Here is a 20,281-nt window from a genome sequence, read left to right as displayed (position 1 = left end):
ACACCTGGAGTGGAGGATTCAGAAACTGTTGCCAGTCCTGTAATTGCCCTGCAAGACCATCAAAGTAAATACATGTTCAGTTTAAAGCACTTTATAGCAAGAAATCTGGCCAAAAAGCGCAATAAAAACATGGTTGCTATGATATTCTGTAGTTGCAGTTGCAGAACTGCTATGATTAAGTATGGAAAAATTTGTTGAGTTTAATTTTAAGAAATTCTTAATTTTTCCATCCTCTTTGATTTTCAGAAATTCAACTGTTGAAGGTTGGATGGGGACTGAAATATGTCTTATGCCCATATTTAGTCATGACTCCATAATTTCCTTATGTCCTTAGTGGGGCTCTGCTCTGTGGCCAGATGTGTCCTTGAGCGCATCTCTGCACGTAGGTCAACCTTGATGAACTGCATACTGGACAAATTGTAATAATCCATTGCCAGCTAGAAACCGGTTGAGACAGAAACCCTTTGTCGAAGTGGAAAGCCCCAATGGCAGGCCACAGGTTTTATACCACCCATGATCTGCCCTTCTGACAAGATACAGAATGTGTGCTTTCTCTGTATCTTCACACTTGTGATCTGCTCTCTACAGCCACTGTCTGTAACTCATAAGTGCCCGGAATATTCCAAAAGTAAATTCTTCGAAGAAACTGTTCATCATCTCCAGCCTTTATTTGGATAACCAACATTCTCACTACCCGAAATTAAACAAACACGCAGAAGAAAAAAAGCATACTCCAACAATTGGTGACCCCGACGCGATTCCAGACTGAGGTGTTGGTTGACAGACAGAACATAGGTCGGCTAACAATTGATAAGGAAAGAGGACTTTTATCCTCCAAAAGTGATCATCTGTCTTAAACTGGGGTTGAGGTCCATGTTATGTTTGAATTTGTGACATTGTGAAATTAGTTTCTGGCTGTTTTGAACACTTGGGGAAACTGGGTGGTATAGTCCTGGGTTCGAGGCCCTGGTGGGTAACCGTCACGTCCCACCTAAATGGTTGAGAAGCCATAGAGTGTGTGGGCGTACCACACTAAAAAGGGTTTGGAAGTACCCTGTGTTCGGAGGTTGTGCCGACACAAAAAGGTTGTAAATCCCGTGACTGGCAGAACACACCGTTAAGGTTGAGGCCAGCCCAAAACTTTCTGGACCGGGAGGTTGTCACATTCTTTTCGGAGAATCCTAGAGAATGGAATTCCTCATTCGAAATCAAAGGACTGTTTCATTAAAATAAAGAGTCTAGAGCACTTTTTGAAAAAATAAATACAAGTAATAATAATAAATAAATGTAATAATAATCATAAATAAATGTAATAATAATGAGATTTGAGGGATGATAAATTGTAGAAATTAAAGTGACCTTAAAAAATGGCCTGAGGGTATGACGATACCCAGTGGTAGTTTAAAAAAAAAAAAAAAGCGTCTTTCGGCATCTGCTGGCTCGCTCACGATTGTCTCGCGCGCACGCGCACACACGATTGTGGCGTAGTGAGGCAAGCGTGCGTGTGTGAGATCAACGGAGGCGACACTACTTGTATGTTTGCCACCCACCCTCTGCGTTATTGTTACTTTGTCACTTATCTGCCTCTCTGTTCCAAATAGAAAGACCTGTTGACTACAAAAAAGAAGAGAGAGAGGGTGATTCGATTTAAAACAAAATGGAGGGACAGTTTGAGAGGGAAAGTGTATGGTTCGATTTGAAAATACCAAACCTTTTTGAACAAGTGTTGCAAATTGAACAAGTGAAAAGTGCATGTGATGTGTGTGTGTTGGAGGGTTGCCTGAAAAAGAACAAGATAGTGAGACAGAACAGTTGAAAGAATGGATGAGGAAATGTTGCAAGAATGGATGGTTCCCTACATTGTCTTCGACCACGTGTTTGGTGACATTAATGAAAGAAACGGAATAAGATTGCGTTAAAAGAGCGGCAGGTCTAAAATTGGAAGTGGAAAAAATTCACAGGTTGTCTTCAAAAGGGAGAAACGTGAGAGAGAATACTAAGAAAATTGTGGAAATGAAAGCAAAAGCAAGAATGTTGGCAATGGGATGTGCGTTAAAGTTGTCCCATTTGGCTGTCAAGGAAGAAAGTGTTGGTCTTGTGCCGTCAACAGCCAAATTGCCCTGCGCGCCGCCTCCTTACTTGGAGGAGAAACGGCCTTGGGTGTTGTCTCCAACTAACCCATTTGTACTGTCACCTTACCATAAAGCCAGGAAAGCATTAAATGAATTTCAGGCTCCAGTATTGAATTTAATTGCGGGGCGGCTCAAAGTAGATGTAGACGATCAAACGTCTCTCACTCGTGCAACTGACATCAAACATGAATACAGTCATGGAAACTTTGGCTGCTGGAGTTATGCTGCCTTTAGTGAATTAGAAGGCAGATTGGAAAAAGTGGCTAACTTGAAAGGTGACCCATTCACACGTTTGACTCAGCTAGAACTGTAGAAGGCAAAATTAAATAGAAACCAAGAGGTTCCATAAAATATCAGAAATCAACTCAAGAGAATCGCTACTGAACATGAAGATAGAATAAACGCTGAAGTGGGAAAGCAAGACCGCGCCCTTCGCGCTGAACAAGAAGCGGCCCGACTGAAAACAGAACAGGGAGTTGCTGTCGACGCTGCGTCACACGCAGCTAGAGGCTCTTCGAATGGGGAGGCAGAAAACGGGTTGTATGTTGCTCAGTTACAATCAATTAGCAGAATTAAAGTCAAATGTCTTGAATCTTTCAGGTGCCCACCCTGACTCCATTTTGGAGCGAACCAGAGGTCCTTAAGACCCAGAGGAATCTTCCAAAGGTCCAGCTTTTCCTCCTCATCGGCGTGTGACCCATTCCCAAATCTTGCAAGCACCCATGTTAGCCAAAGTTGACCCAGCTACTGGTAACTCTGCTATGTTTTACAAATCTTTCTCTCCCACTGATGTGAGTGTGTTGCTGCAGAAATTTCCACCCATGAAATCTGGTGGTGCCAATTGGCTTCAAGCAGTGCAGAGAGCGGTTATGGGACCAATGTTAACAACAGGTGATATCCATTTCCTCCTTACACAATCATGTCTGCTTTCACAGTTGAATACCCTGATGCAAAATTCAGGTTTTTTCTCTCGCCGATCATCAGGCTCTTCCACGGGAAAATTATTTGACCATGTCTGCAGCATTAGAGACTTTATTTCCCGTCCCTGAGTGTGTCATTTCAGATTTGGTGCTTGCTCCCAAACCAGATGAGGAGGCCCTACGGCCTCCGCTTTGCATTCGCAAGTCTGTGGCACAGGCCATGGAGGCCAATCCGGACCTTCCTGGTGCTGAGTTTGACCGGTGGTAAACATCATTTGAGGAGACATGCTAAAGAAAAAGAGTCTAAGGTTGACAAACACAAAAGTACAGAAACAACTTGCCATGTTGCAGTTGCAAAGTCTGAAAAAGCAGGAAGAAGCCGCTATTGCTCTGATCTCATCTCCCTCGGTCGGTTCTGAGTGCATGATGTATCAAGCAGGTTCATTCATAGGTCGAGGTGCGCCCCTGGTGGTCGTAACTTGTGCTTCAATTGTGGAAGGCCTGGTCATTGGGCCCACGAGTGCAGATAGCGACCTCAAGCGTCTGAATGGAGCACGTGGCTACAATCGAGGAGGTTACAACCAACCCCAAGAGAGCCAAACCAACAGTCACAGACTCTTTTGCATTCTTTTGTGTTTGCACCTAACAGTCCACTCAATCTTTTGGGCAGAGATCTCCTCATCGCCACATGCCCTCTCATCAAATGCACCCCTGATGGACTCATCCTGGAATTTCCGGATGGTAACACCTACTGCTGCTCGGCTGCCTCTGCCTCCGGTGCCAGCTCCCAGTTCCCGCTTGTTGAACATCCCCCTGTGGCATGTGCCATTGCCGACATCTACTGGGCAAGAGTGGGTGTTGACTCGAAACTGAACACTTTTGCAGGGTTCACACTCACTCTGACCAAAAAAATTTAAGGGCTTTTTAGGGCCATTCTTATGTCGCCGACACGAAAAATGTAGGGCCATCGTGGCAAATCAAAAATAAGGAAAAAAGACTCACCCAATGGTGCCATCAACAATTATTGGTTCGTCAAAGGTTCTAGTACCTCAGTACCTGTCACAGTGATCACCTGTTGCCCCTTGTGGTCGTTGTCATTGATATGACCATTCTCAATGTCTTCACATAATTACTTCACATAACAGTCTACGGAAAACAGATTCTAACTACAATTGCAGCTATATACACATATTTACAAATGTCTTCTACTGATGTCTGTCTCAGCACCCCTACTCTAGCTCCTTGAGCCTACCCAGTGCTTCCTCTATTTGTTGCTGCAGAGGTGCCAAGGTGTCTCTCTTGTCCTCCGCTCTGCCTCTGAGAGCATCGGCCTCTGTAATAAACCTATGATTCCTCTTTTCTTCTGCCTCCTCACACAGCCTGTCAGCCTTCTCAATAAGTGTAGATATGTCAGTCTCTATTCTGGGTTTTTTGGCTTTGAGGGCGTCTCTTTCTACCTGAGCTGCCTTCCTCCTCTCTGCCTGTTTTGATGCATCCTTTTGACAGAAACAGATTCATACTAACAGAAGATGAGACAGTCTTCGCCAAATCAGCGTGCCTCCTATTTTTTTGGTGCGACTCCAGTGCTTTGACGCCCATCTTTCCAAACTGGTAACTATGTTTGCACAGATGACAGGAGAACATGTGCCGACCTTTTGGATCTCCACGAACCCAGTTCCCAAACTCTTTACTTTCAACCCAAGCATCTTGAAAAATGCACTTCCCCATGATACAAGTATTCTTATTGGATCGATCAAAGAACTACGCTACGAAGACGAAATGAAATGTCTACTCACAAAAACAAACAGAATATCAACGACAAGATGGCGACTATAGAAAAAAGTTGTGAACACAGAGTGACTTCCCTTGGCAATTTCCGGCTGTTTTGGACGCCAGACGGATCTCTATTTTTTTTTTTTTTTTTTTAGGGCAAATCTTGGCGGTAGAGGTCCTCCCTTTGATTGTTTTTTGTTTTTTTCAATTTAAGGCCTTTTTAAGGGCTGGACCGGTTTTCGGTGAATTTTAAGGACTTTTAGGGGCCCCTAAATGGACCCACAGAAATTTAGAGGTTTTTAGGGACTTTTAGGGCCGTGTATGAACCCTGCTTTTGGACTCTCTAGTCACCTTGGGTTCGCAACCTCAGATCTTATGATGTGGTATGATTGTATGCATTGCACTCTGTACTGGCAGATCAGGGGATGAGAGGTATAGTAAGGCATTTCAGGAAATTGAAAACAGCATATGGAAATTGAACATGGGTGATTTGTTTTGACCAGGTGTCGCCTTTTTGGTGTTCCTGACTCTTGAACAACTCAAATGGTACATGATGGCGGATCCCCCGGATCCTTCTATGCCACCTTGTCACCCACATGTCTCCTTGATGGTCTTGCCTCAGCACACAGCGAAGTATCTCGGTCAGTTTGTCCTGGCATGAACACAGGCCACTGATTGGCAATATTTATTTTACTCTTGATTGGATTCAGTCTAACACATTTTTACCGACTTCTGTTTTGGAGCACCAGCTTCTGGATAGGCACCATGGACCTGAAACAACCGACAGCGATTTTGCTGGTCAACTTCTTGATTCCCTCCCCACATCGCTGTGGTCCATGGATCCCACTGATGTTGGTTTCTGGAATGTATCCCCTGTTGTGTTTCAGATGAAACCGGGACAAATATATGTTCCCCAATACTCTGTAAAAGAGGCTGGGATGATTGGCATTTCGGAAACAATTGACGGCTTGCTCAAAGCAGGAGTGTTGTGTGAAATTCCTGGCTCTGATTTTAAAACCCCCATCTTGCTTGTTGAAAAGAAAAACACTGGAAAGTTTCGCATGGTCCATGACCTGCGAGCAATTAATGTGTAGTGTTAACCCTCAGTTTGCCTGTCCCAAACCCGCACTCGGCATTGTCCCAAATTACATCAGCCCACATTCATTTCACTTGCATTGACTTGGCTAATGCTTTCTTTTGCTTCACCCTTCAATGAAGCAATTTTTTGCTTTCACTTGGAATGGTGTTTGCTACTCCTACAATCACTTGCCTCAAGGCTTTGTTCTTTCACCCGGATTCTTCAATGACTGTCTTTGTCAGTTGCTGTCTCCGCATGAATTGGCTCATGGGGTTCTCCTGGTGCAGCATGTCCCTTGCTGGCGGGTCCATCTGAAACTTCTTGTCTCGAAGCCACTAGGTCTTTGCTTTCTGATTTGGCCTCTGTTGGACTGAAGTGTTCCAAGTCCAAACTCCAGATTCCCCGACCACAGGTTTCCTTTCTCGGAAATCTGATCTCACGCCATGGCACAGGAATGTCTCCCTCTCACAAGGACAATATCCCCCATCACCCAAAACCAACAAATGTCAAAACCATGCTGGGCTTTCTCGGTCTTTGCAACTCACTCACCCACTCAGACAGATGGTCAATGAACAAGGTATGCGCAATCTTTCAAACACTCTTTGTTGGACCACAGAAGCAGACACTTCCTTCAGCTCCTTGAAACAACATCTTTCCACTGCTGCATCTCTTGCAATTCCTGATTACAGTCGCATGTTCTATCTTGAAGTGTCTGAAAAGGTCAGCAGTGTTTCTGTTGCTCTTCATCAGAAAGAGAAAGAGGAATTCGACAAGTTTGTCTGGATGCATCAACTCCATTGGAAAAATACGAACAAAGACACTCGATTTGCGCTTCTTTCGCATCTGCTCAAGCCAGAGTGTTTGAGAAGACATCTCAGATTGTTTTTCATCATCCACTGACTGTGCGAACATCACACAGTATAGTCCAGTACGTCACGAGTCAAGCTTTCACCATGACCAGAGGAAGACAGAGGAAAATTGAAGCAATTTTAACACAACCACTTATTCTCTTTAATCATGAAGGGGTAAACATGGCTGAAGGACAGTGGTGCCCACAAGTGGACTCATTTGTTTCCATTAGTTTTACCTCCGGGAAGGTAGCTCATTGTTCCTTCATGTTAGCCAAAATGCCGGGTTACCCTTCATAAGTTTGCAAGAGACCCAGTTCGTTGTGAAAAATGGATTGCAAGGGTGCAGAGGACGAGTGCTTCGTGGGTTCCGAATGACAGGTAGGTGTGTATACAGCTCCTAAAAAAAATAATACTTTGGGGTGGACCAAGTAATCGGTCTCTCATAACATAAAAGATCCATGTACGAAATCTGTCGATGTGTGCGTCGGACAGCGTCAGACTGCTGCGCAGACGGCAGCGAATCTGAAGAACCCAGCGGCTATGAACATCCCCCTAAAAGCAGCATGGCTAGGCTCCATTATATGGCACCATGGTGCCGAAAATCAGCCGCACCGGCCTAGGCGCCGCGTTTGGCGGTCACGGCTTCTGCAAAGGCTGCGAGTCGGGCTTTGCGGACGGGGGCGGCTCTGAAGAACCCAGCCGAGAATGCCTCACTCAGTCGCGTGCGCGCACTAAAGCGCCCTGGCTCGATTGTGTTGTTCATTGCTACTGCGGCGGTCTATGAACAACCCCCTAAAGCAGCACCGCTCAGCTCTGTCATAAGCCACACCGGCTGGCTGCAATGAGCCGCGATGGGTCATCTCCGCCGCGAAAGTGGATCAGACGGGGATGGGGTTTGGCCGTGATCGCATATCATCTGAAACAATAGTGTAATATTGCCCCGAGGGCTCGAAACAATAGTGTAATATTGCCCCGGTAACTTCACTCGGTTGTGTGGTGTTCTCCTTTTCGAAAAGAGCTTCCATGTCAGAAGGGGCGCGTTTGTCTCCAATAGTTAGGGTGCACCGTGTGTTTTCATTGGCGAATTTTCGGGTGACGTCACGGACGGATGATGCAGCCAATATGGCGACCACTTGGATATCGTAGAATGACACTTTTGCAACTTTGCGCATGGATGACGCGCTCTCCACTCACAATTAATTTTTTGTATAGACATTGGAGTGAATAATGTTATATGTATTTTTCATTACAATATCTATTTTAGAATGTTTATAGGGATGACACTTGGGCTTTAAAGTAGCTGCTGTGAAGCCTCTTCTAAAAAACAGAGCACTGGACGATTCAAGTTAGCAAGCTATAGACCCATCTCAAATCTCCTGTTCATAGCCAAGATTCTTGAGAAAGTTATTTTTAATCAACTCAGCAATTTCTTGAATTTAAATGAACTTTTTGACAGATTTCAATCAGGTTTCCAAACACATCACAGAACAGAATCTTCTCTTATCAAAGTGCAAAATGATATAAGGTTGAATACTGACTCAGGAAAGGTGTTATTTTGGTCTTGTTGGATCTCAGCGCGTCTTTTGATATGGTAGATCATAATATACTGCTGAATAGGTTGGAAACATGGGAAGGACGAAAGGGAACACTCCTTCAATTGTTTAGGTCCTACCTGGAGGAAAGGGGTTACCGTAATTTCTGGCCTCTAAGCCGCGACTTTTTTTCCCCCCACACGCGTTTAACCCTGTGGTTTATTTCCATTTATTAGCTCCATCCTCACCACTGTCTCGCCTCTGAACGTGTCCAAACCATCTAAGTCTGCTCTCTCTAACCTTGTCTCCAAAACATCCAACTTTGGCTGTCCCTCTAATGAGCTCATTTCTAATCCTATCCACTTGTTCATTCCAAGCGAGAACCTCAGCACCTTCATTTCTGCTACCTCCAGCTCTGCTTCGTGTTGTTTTTCATTGCCACCGTCTCTAACCTGTATACCATGGCCGGCCTCACCACTGTTTTATAAACTTTGCCCTTCATCCTGGCAGACACTCTTCTGTCACATCAAACACCAGACAACTTCTGCCAGCTGTTCCACCCCACTTGAACCCATTTCTTCATTTCCTTACCACACTTTCCATTGCTCTGTAATTGTATTGTATTCTCTGAGATCAACTCACTCGGGTCAAATAGTGGCGCTCAGAGTCCAAAGCAAACATGGTGAAGCAGCATTTAACTATTATGGTGCACACAAATGGAATAAGTTGCCAACAGAAGTGACATCAGCCACAAGTGTGAATGTTTTTAAATCCAGGTTGAAAACGTATTTTTTCTCATGCTTTTTAGAGTATTTCCACTTTTTAATCATATTACTTGCACCGTACACGGTTTTTTGTCTCTCTCTCTCTCTCTCTCTCTCTCTCTCTCTCTCTCTCTCTCTCTCTCTGTATATATATATAAAGATAATTAAAACCGTACATATACTTGTCATTTTTATTGTTTTTATCCCGTTTTAAAGTTTCCTATCTCTGTTTTCAAATGCTTTTAATCATATAATGCACATAGCGTTACCTCATGTATGAAATGCGCAATACAAATACATCTGATTTGCTTACCATGAAGCCCCAACTGGTGGAGGGGTGTGGTCATTGCTGACCTTCTAGAACTTTCTCACATCTCCCGACTGCATCCTTGGAGATCAGCCGCAGTGATCTTTGGGTTGTTCTTTACCTCTCTCACCAAGGCTCTTCTTCCTCAAGTGAGAAGTTTAGCTGGGTGAACAGCTCAAGGAAGGGTGCTGGTCACCCCAAATGTCTTCCATTTGAGCATTACAGAGGTTAGTGTGTTAAGAACCTTAAAGGGTGATTTTGTCGGTAAAAGTAGACATGGGAGCACGCATTAAAAATTAGTAGATGAGGGTTCAGTGTTTCTTTTAATGCCGAAATTATCCACAGATTTCACATCATAACATCTGTAAATTGTAAACTATTTTTGAAAATGCTGCACAATTCTTCTCTCAATCAGAGATTCAGATTTTCCCAGCTACAAAACCGACAGCCAATCAGCGTTTGCCATGTCACCGGTGCTTCCTGATCTAACCCCATTCCTTGTGAATATGGTTTCACCGAACAATGAACATCCACTATCTGGGCATTTTGTGGCAGATTTTTGTGAAAAATAATTACAAACACATCAAACAAAACAAAAGTAATATAACGTACAATGTTCAACCCTATGCGTTTGAGCCAGAATACACACAGTCAGAACTTGACATGTTGGACAAGGGAAGTGACGCTGACGACGATGCACAACAACAGTCCCAAAATATGAACTCTGAGATTTTCCAGACAGGCTCATTTCGAAAGACTGGTGTTTGTGTTCTCTTTGTGACCTAATGCTAACTGTGGCGGAATGCCAGTGTTGTCATGCGTTTGAAAAGGTCAAACAAAAAAAATGGAGCGTATTGGAATGAACATAGATCCTGATCAACATGTCTGCATCACTTTCCTCATTCAACAGTGTTGGTATACCAACACCCATCATAAAGTATCTCGTTGCTTATACGAGCACCTGGGGCTATAGCTAGGTGGCTAATGGTTGTTTTCACTGACTTTTTTTTGACAAGTCTCGCCAATTTGCTGAAGCTTTTTCCAGAGTTGCTAGACGGCATGCTCTTCAAAGCCTCATGATGAAGAGGCTCACGATACAAGTCGGGCTTTGAAAGCTGGGACATCTTATAATGCTTCCGACGATACATCTTGCGAACTGATAACGCTCGCCGAGCAGATAAACAAGATTGAAAAAAACACGCAGATTCGCCGCTCATTATCCTAGGAGATTTTAACACAGCTAAACATAACCACGAACAAGTGTCTGATCCCACTGCTTCTCTGTTGTGATGTCTTTACGATAGATCGCCTTTTTGGATAACCATCTCTGTTCACTGAGAATTCTTATTGGTTCATCACCTTGATTACTGATAATTTTAGGCGTTTTAGAATAACTAACATCTTTGATCACCCCTGGGCTGTTTGAGCAACCCACGGCACCGCAAACAGGCATCTTATTAAAAGTTCTTCTACTCAATGTACTAGTAACGACCTCAGGGAAATAAAATGCCCGCCGTCAGTTATTTACCCGAGTCAGCACAACGGGTGAAGTCACGTCAAAACAATCCATAAACAGTAATGGTGATGTTATCTTTATCTAGCGCACAAAAACAACTTACCTCTATTCTTTGGAGTTTCTATTGTCTGTTTATCAATATTCCTCTCACGGCTGACTATTTTTATGTTAAAACATAGAATGTTAAAAAATAGTAGGATAGCCATCCACTGTTAGTGTTTTCTTCTGTTTGGTGTAAAGATGTGGTGCGATGGAAAATTTAGGGTCCTGTACCAGAAACCGTTCTTCGAAGTGATCACTGCAGAGGCGTGCATCTCTCTCGCTGATGAACGAGCCTCAACTGTGACAGCCACAGCTTTATTCTGTCAGGTTTAACCCACGGGAGGTTAAAGAATGACAAATTTGTGATTTCTCAGTTTTGTTGCAGTTTGGTGCACAACCCGTCCGCATCTTGGCCTAGCTAAAAAGATTTGTCAGGAATGCTCAGCTCCGTTGACGTCAAGGGGCGGGGTCATGGACGTTTGTTCCAGCTCTGGCTGTGAAAGCTGACAGATATCCAGATATTACGTGGATTTCAAATCTGTTCTTTATTTTCAATTACTTATGTTGTACCTAGCTTTTTTTTCAATGAATGTACAAAACATATGAAGTAATAATATTACTTCAGATTGGAGGGTTTATTGTACATGGAAATTTTGGACAAAGTCTTCCTTTAAGTGCATCAGATATTTTGTTGTAACCTTGGCCAGATCTGTGCCTTGCCACAATTCTGTCTCTCAGCCCTTAGGCAGTTCCTTTGACTTCATGATTCTCATTTGCTCTGACATGCACTGTGAGCTACAAGGCAGTCACCGTGATTTGATGGGTGCGATTGCGCCATGGCACTCGCAAATCTGCACAGTCCAGCACGAAAAATCATGCGCGTACACCGAAATTCTCAGCGCACGTGACAACTAATCCAGCGCAGTGAACCACAGCTCGAAATGTTTTTTTTTTTTTTTTTTTTTTTTTTTTAAAACACAGAAGCACACGGTCTCCTGCTAGTTTACCTTACCTGACTCGGCCCCGTTTGGCTCTTAAAGCGGTACACTGATAATTACAAACACCGTTCCACCCACACATTCTGGGCAGCGTAGAACAAAGAGTTACACATGCTGCTTGTGTTTACGCTCGATAATAATGGTAAAAGTAAAAAAAAAAAAAAAAAAATTAAAAAAGACGTGCTGTTGCTTTAATGAATGTCGCGGTATGTGAATAATAGAAGAAAAAGTGGTAAAATTAGACAAGATTTTCTCTTCTGAGTAAAAAAGATCTGGTCTGAAGCCAATGTAGAAAGAACAGGATGAGATTGTGTATAAATTCCACCTTGGCGCAGCCTGATCGAGGATGACAGCACAGACACTAGAGTGCACAAACAGCTAATTCTGTATTTTAAATATAGGAGGCAACATAACATTAACCTTAAAATTGTTTTGGAGCATCATTCAGCTTTCAACATGCATTGCTAAAGATATTCTGCAAGCAATAATTCAGTTTTACACCAAGAAAAACAGACGGGGATATCATTGTGGGTTAAAAAAAATAAAATGAAACAAAGTTGGAAGCAACCTTTAAGTTTTATAGTTCATAGTTGGCTTGGTTTGGTTAGCAGTGCATTTTTTTGTTTGTTGATATTTTCATTGTAACTTTGCAAAAACACAAAATTGTTCTTGAAATGTGCTGATGGGAATGTAAATGCTGTAATGTGAATCTTTAATGAGCCATGTAGCTTCAATGGATGCCACTGATTTGAACACCGTGCATACGTCTGATGTTGCTCACAGTGGTCAAAGGGGGCACTCAAGGGCTTAGTGTGTTTGCTCAGACACGTCAAAAATTAGAGGGAACGTTGGTCTTTACATTAATTTATAGGTTTATTTCATAAATGTTGGTAACAAAAGAAGCCTGATCCTAAACAATCAGTATGCACCCGGAAACTGGAAATGCAAGTTAACCGTACTGAGCATGTTCTGAAGTGATGCCAAAAGCACATGTTCCGAGCTGCTTCAAGTACTGTGTGTGTATTTACAGTACGTCAAAAGTCATCAACATCATGAGCAATTTCAAAGGAAATTCAGTTACACTGAAAACATTTTTGGGATATAACACAGGTAATGCTTCCGTATCTAACAATAATAAGTATGAGAATGTGATTTACTTTGACTAGATCTACGTTCTAACGTTAGACTAGTCTGTCCATATATCTAAATGCGAATGGTCATTTTCCCCCGTGGTACCACGTTATCTTGAAGTTGAAAACCTTTCCCCTCTACATGCTTTAGGAAGATACAGATCTACTGCTAGCTTTCATCAATGGATTGACAATAGATACCGCCGTAAATTATGCTACATTATAACAATACATCATGATGAAATAAAATTTGATTATATGAATACTTAGTTTTGAAATTGAATGTCTATTGACCTCTTTAAAATTGTCTGTCTCAGTGCAATGTCAATAAATTTTGATTATGGTACTAGGTAACAACTACATACTCTGGTATAACAAATCAGTAAGTTATTTTAAGGTCTTGAGATTCCATCCGTAATCATACCTGCAACTTTATCTGCGGGCATGACTGACCACACCCGAACATTTTTCAAATGTGAGTGACTGTATCAGGTCTTATATAGATGGGTGTGCGGCCAATCAGTTTAAATCAAATACAGCTTAACTACAATGAAGGTGTAGATCCATCTTAGATGATCAGAAGAAATGGAGAATACCCAAGTTCAATGTGAGTGTCACGGAGAAGGGTCTGAATACTTATGACTGTGATATTTCCATTTCTTTTTTAATAAATCTGCAAAAATGTAAATTCTGTTTTTTTCCGTCAATATGGGTGCTTTATGTAGATTAATGAGGAAAAAAATGAACAAATTAAGTAAATGGTTGCAATATAAAGTGAAAAATTTAAGGGGGTTTCAACACTGCCACTGTATGTGAAACTTAAAAATGCATATCAATAATACTTGCTATATTATTTAGTTGGTAGCTACTTAAAGGATTTAGTCTGTTCAGGAGGTCTTGCTAAATGTAACCCCTCGGATAAAGGAGAGATGAACAGGTGCATATACTGTACTGTATTTAAAATAGCCATAGCAACAGTAGTGCATTTGTAGTTTTGACATCCATGCCACTCACCTGCGGTACTTGACAGAGTATGTGACAGTGGTCTCTTTTTTGTCAGCAGTCCACATCAACTGCCATTTATCAACCATGACATCCTGTGGCAGAGTTGGAGGCACTTCACAGAGGACTGGGAAAAAATAAAATCAATTACTTAACACCTTAGACTTAAAATAAAGCAATAGAGATGAAATGCAAAATGAACATTTTCAGACTGGAAAACAAGTATGGTAGTAAAGCCAAGTAATGGATTGCACCGGCAAATTGTTGTGTTTGAGAATTTGCCAATACTGATCTTGAATCGGGCCGAACAAAGAATGATAAGAATAAGAATGCAAAGATGTTAAAAGAAAAAGTAAAAACCCTTGAAAAAAAACAAACAAAAAAAGTTACTTATGACAAAAGGGTTGAAGAACATGCAGTTTTATGCAAGGGTTTAGAGTAAAAGTTTTAATGTGCAGCTTCATTGCCTTATAAATGTAGCAAAATATCTAACGGGTTGGGTCAATGTTTATAGTCTGGTTTACATGATCACGATTTTTGGGACCGATGACCAGTTACAAAAAACGATAATAGATCATTGATTCAATCGCAAGCCGTGATTGGATATGTAATGTGTTTATTTAAATGACTTGTTCATTTACTGTACATACTTGTCCTTAATTGCTCCCAAAATTATATTAATCATCAATATGCCAATGAGGGATGGTGACATGATGGCAAGAAGTACATTTAGTAATTAATGTATCTATGTTTTAAGACTTTTTTTGTGGGTGTGCCTTAAGATTTTTCAATTGTAAAATATTTGCTTTCGCTGCATAAAGCTTGGAAATCACTGCTCTAGTCAGATCATGTATTCTTATCACTCGGGTCAAACCAAAATTACAGAAATAATGGGTGCTAACTTACTGGAATGAAATTAATTTATTATAATTAAACTACTTCACACTCACACCCAGACACATACACTGAAAAAAAAAAAAAAAAAGTAGACAGATTGCCTGCATGTTCATTTACAACCGTTAGTGCTAGCAGGAGCTTGCAAGGGTTCAGAACATTATGTTGCCCGCTTGCAAGCCATAGTGTCTTAAAAGTATGTGAACATACCTCAAAGCAAACCTTAAACGAATGCCCTCTCCCACGCACCGGTGACTTCCACACGGCGCAGCATGATTGTTATAGTCACCATGGTAATGCATCTATCCAGTTGCGCTGGTATCTGAACACGAGATTCTATTGCTGTAGTCTGACATTGCACGTGTGAAAGACAACATTTGTCTTGCGGTCTGATCCGGGCATTACGTGTTGTTTGTCTCACAGCACCGATATTTTTTTGTTGTTACAAAACTAATAGTGGTCAGATATTTAGAGTAGCATGTCAAAAGACACAACAATGCTAAAAATAAAGCTTTTGGATTCGAATACACTGTATACAGCGGCGATAAGAGGTTAATGTATTTTGGGGAGTCAATCAATGACAACATCGATTGTATCACCTGATCATCATAAAAATGCAAATTATCGCTGGAAACTGACGATACCAACCAGATTAGTGTAGTCTATCATATTAAGTACATTCAGTGAAGAAAATGAGCATTTGAACACCCTGCTATATTGCAAGTTCTCCCACTTAGAAATCATGGAGGGGTCTGAAATTTTCATTGTAGATGCATTTCCACTGTGAGAGAGATAATCTAAAAAGAAAAAAAATCCAGAAATTACAATGTATAATTTTTTAACGATTTATTTGTGTGATACAACTGCAAATAAATGTTTGAACACCTCAGAAAACCAATGTTAATATTTGGTACAGGAGCCTTTGTTTGCAATTACAGAGGTCAAACATTTCTTGTAGTTGTTCACCAGGTTTGCATACACTGCAGGAAGGATTTTGGCTCACTCTTCCACACAGACCTTCTCTAGATCAGACAGGTTTCTGGGCTGTCGTTGAGAAACATAGAGTTTCAGCTCCCTCCAAAGATTTACTATTGGGTTTAGGTCTGGAGACTGGCTCGGCCACAACAGAACCTTGATATGCTTCTTACGAAGCCACTCCTTGGTTTTCCTGGCTGTGTGCTTCGGGTCAGTGTCATGTTGAAAGACCCAGCCATGACCCATCTTCATTGCTCTGATGGAAAAACAGAGGTTGTTCCCCAAAATCTCACAATACATGGCTGCGGTCATCCTCTCCTTAATACAGTGCAGTCATCCTGACCCATACGCAGAAAAACACTCCCAAAGCATGATGCTACCACCCACATTCTTCACAGTAGGGAAGGTGTTCTTGGGATGGAACTCATCATTAGTCTTCCTCCAAACACGGTTCGTGGAATTATGACCAAAAAGTTCCCTTTTGGTCTCATCTGACCACAAAACATTGTCCCATGACTCCTCTGTATCATCCAAATGGTCATTGGCAAACTTAAGACAGGCCTTGACATGTGCTGGTTTATGCAGGGGAACCTTTCGTGCCATGCATGATTTCAAACCATGATAAGTCACCTCGGAAACGATGGTCCCAGCTCTTTTCAGGTCATTGACCAAGTCCTGTCGTGTAGTCCTGGGGTAATTTCGGACCTTTCTAAGCATCATTGAGACCTCACGAGGTGATATCTTGCATGGGGCTCCACTCCGATTGAGATTGACCGTCACGTTTGTCTTCTTACATTTTCTAATGATGGCTCCAACAGTGGACCTTTTTTCACCAAGCTGCTTGGCAATTTCTCCAAAGCCATTTCCACCTGTGTGGAGTTGTACAATTTTGTCTCTGGTGTCTTTGGACAGCTCTTTGGTCTTGGCCATGTTACAAGTTTGAGTCTTACTGATTGTATGGGGTGGACAGGGACAGCCAAAGTTGGATGTTTTGGAGACAAGATTCAAGAGAGCAGACTTTGATGGTTTGAACATGTCTAGAGGTGAGAGAGTGAGTATATTGCTAGAAGGGGGCTGAGGATGGAGCTGCCAGGCAAAAGAACGAGAGGAAGACCAAAGAGAAGGCTGATGGATGTTGTGAGGGAAGACATAAGAGCAGTTGGTGAAATAGAGGAAGATGCAGGAGATAGACTTAGATGGAAAATGATGACGCGCTGTGGTGACCCTTAATGGGACAAGCCAAAAGGAAAAGAAGAAGATGTTAAGGTATAGATTACAAAGAAAGAAAACCACATTGTATTTTCAAATAGAGGTACCCTAGGGTGGTGAAAAGGTGCATATTTATATTCCAATATGATATGCAATGTCTAATGTTACACATTTAAACATGTCACGGTAATGTGCGCCACCAATCTGAGATTCTTGACCTGCTTGCGGCAATTTGTCAAGTTATGATCGTTGCTACTGTACTAAACATCTGAAACGGCCACCGATTAGTTTGTTTTAACTTCAACTAAGATACAATATGTTGACTAAAAGGGCTAGTTGCAGCCAAAGATGCTTCTAAAAGAAGTGAGAATCCATGAAGCTGTGCGGCATTTCAAAGTGGTTGAATCGAATGTAAGATCGTGGAAGATGAGAGAGGTGGAAATCGTCCAGCTAAAACCACATAGAAGAACCTTGGGACTTGGGAAAGTTGCACAGTTTCCAGAGAAGGAGGAAGAGATGCTGCAGATTGTAGCCAAACGGAGAGCAAGAACCTACGCTAACAGCACTGTTTAACTTTGTCTCAAAGCTCTGACAGTAATGAGGAATAAAGGGACCTAAGACTTCTGGGCATCCACGAACTAGTGCAACTTTTCTATGAGGAGCCACAACCTTTCTGTTAGGTGCAGAACAACAATTGCACAACATCTTCTACCCGATGAGGATAAATTGAGAAAATCATCATTCGGCAGAGAAAGCAGCGAGAGTGCGAAATTGGGTGCATAGCAAATGCCCATCAAACACGCGTCGTCTTTGATTAACACCTAAAAAACAGAAAGGTGGGGAAAACAGTAGGGATAAAGTCTACAGAGAATGAAAAAAGTATTTGAAATGTAGAATAATTGTCTGAGGAGCTATTCCCGATGTAAGACATTGTAGATGTTTGGTTTGGGACCGAAGCTGGAGCAGTTGGGAACTGCTTTAACAACCCTACAGTAGATCAGGGATGGTGTTACTTTGCTTTGGGCCCAAGAGAAGGTGAGAGAGGAATCACCAGAAATGTAAGAATTTGTAATTTTTTCAGGTTTTTCCAAGAAATTATTCAGTTGTGAATGTTTCATCTGGGGAAAAAAATAATGCAGATTTTAGTTGATGATTACAACTACAAATTTGTTATTATTGACACGAAACAAAAATAGCAGATGGGTCGTGGTCCAGGTTAACATTGCCCGCCCCCAGCACCGTTAACCTGCAGGGTGGAAATTCAGCTACTGTCGGTCAAAGACAAAGAAGAGGGGGAAAGCGGATTCGTCAGCAGAAGAAGAGGAATGCACAGAGCCTACAACTGAGTGTAGCGACTTTGAATGTTGGGACTGACATTAAAAGCTCAGGAGCTGACATGATGATTAGGAAAAAGGTTGATATATTGTGCATCCAAGAGAGTAGGTGGAAAGGTCTAGAACTTTAGGGGCAGTTTTTTAAATTATTTTACCATGGAGTAGACGCGACAAGAAATGGAATAGGGGTTATGTTAAAGTAAGAGCTGGCTAAGAATATGTTGGAGGTGAAAAGAGTGACGGGGCTGAAACTTGAAATTAAGGGTGTGATGTATAATGTAATTCGCAGCTATGCCCCACAGGTATGATGTGACCTAGAGTTGAAAGACAAATTCTGGAAGAAACTAGATGAAGTAGTTCTGAGCATCCCAGACACAGAGAGAATTGTGATTGGTGCAGATTTTAATGGACATGATGAAGAAAACAGGGGTGTTGAAGAAGTGATGGGTAAGTACGGCATCCAGGAGAAGAACTTTGAGGGACAGATGGTGGTGGACTTTAAAAAAAAAGGATGGAAATGGTAGTAGTGAACACCTCTTTCCAGAAGAGGCACGAACATAGAGAGCGGAGGTAGAAGCACGCAGCTGGGTTACATTTTGTGCAGACGATGTGATCTGAAGGAGGTTACCGACTGTAAGATAGTGTATCTTGACATCAAAGGATGGTGGTGTGTGGGATGATTCTGGTGGTGGGGAGGAAGATTAAGAAGACAAACGCAGATCAGAAAACCATGTGGAGGAAGCTGAGAAAGGAAGAATGTTGTGCGGCCTTTCGGAAAGAGGTGAGATAAGCGCTCGATGGACAGGAGGAGCTCCCGGAAGACTGGACTACTACAGCCGAGGTAATCTGACGGGCAGGTGAGTACTTGGTGTGTCTTCTGGTAGGAAAGGGGAGAAGGAGACATGATGGTGAAACCACAAAATACAGGAAGTCATACAAGGAAAGTAGTTAGCGAAGAAGTTTAACACAGACTGATGAGAGGAGAAAGGAATACACTGAGAAGCAACATAAGGAAAAGGTAGAAGTGGTGAAGGCTAAACAAGGGGTATATGATGACATGTACAGCAGGTTGGACAAGAAAGATGGAGAAAATGATCTCTACATGTTGGCCAGACAGAGGATAGAGCTGGGAAGGCTGTGCAGTAGCTAAGGGTGATTAACAATAGAGATGGAAATTTGTTGACTGGTGCCAGTAGAGTGCTAAATAGATGGCGAGAATACTTTGAGAAGTTAATGTTGACCAGGAAGTGGCAATGATTAGTAAGGGAAGCGTGAAGTTAGAAAGGCACTAAAAAAGGATGAAAAATGGAAAAGCAGTTGGTCACGATGACATACCTGTGGAGGTATGGAAGCAATTTAGAGAGGTGGCTGTGGATTTTTTGACCAATTTATTCAACAGAATATTAGCAGGCGAGAAGATGCCTGAAAAATGGAGGAAGTGTGCTCGTACCCATTTTTAAGAACAAAGACAATTTGCAGAGCTGTGCGAATGAATAAGATTTTACATCTTGCACGACTCTTATAAAGAATACTTCCTATAAATAGAAATGTCTCTTGTTCTTTGCTCTTGTTGCTTGGTTGTTCTGAATATCGTGCCAGGACAGCACCGACTGGCAGAAGAAAATTCTTTGTGTTTTTCACACTTGGCATTCTCAGGGTAGAATGGCCGTAAGCGGCAATAAAGCTGATTATGATTCTAAAATGATCTCAAATGCCTTAAAATGAAGAGCAGAGACACGTGACAGTAAATGGAAGACAACTATCAAAATGGATCGCAGAATAACCAGAATGGCAAAGGGTCAGCCAATGATCGGCTCCAGGATG

The 20,281-nt window shown here is 42.0% G+C and overlaps 1 protein-coding gene across 8 annotated transcripts in view; it reads right to left on the bottom strand.

Moving 5' to 3' along the window:
• Window positions 1–20,281, bottom strand: part of LOC133512470 (uncharacterized) — a 69,191-nt gene that overhangs the window by 40,940 nt on the left and 7,970 nt on the right. For all 8 annotated transcript variants that reach the window (XR_009798199.1, XR_009798200.1, XM_061842146.1 and 5 more), the window contains exon 2: window positions 14,058–14,172. Coding sequence is in view for 6 of the 8 variants with exons in the window: in XM_061842146.1 (XP_061698130.1) it covers window positions 14,058–14,172 (115 nt within the window). In the remaining 2 variants the exon portion in view is untranslated. The remainder of the gene's footprint in view (window positions 1–14,057; window positions 14,173–20,281) is intronic.

The sequence above is a fragment of the Syngnathoides biaculeatus genome, chromosome 14 (genome assembly GCF_019802595.1).
Source record: "Syngnathoides biaculeatus isolate LvHL_M chromosome 14, ASM1980259v1, whole genome shotgun sequence".
In the NCBI taxonomy this organism is placed as follows: Eukaryota; Metazoa; Chordata; class Actinopteri; order Syngnathiformes; family Syngnathidae; genus Syngnathoides; species Syngnathoides biaculeatus.
Note: the sequence above shows the minus strand (reverse complement) of the source record. Positions and strands in the feature narration are given on the sequence as shown.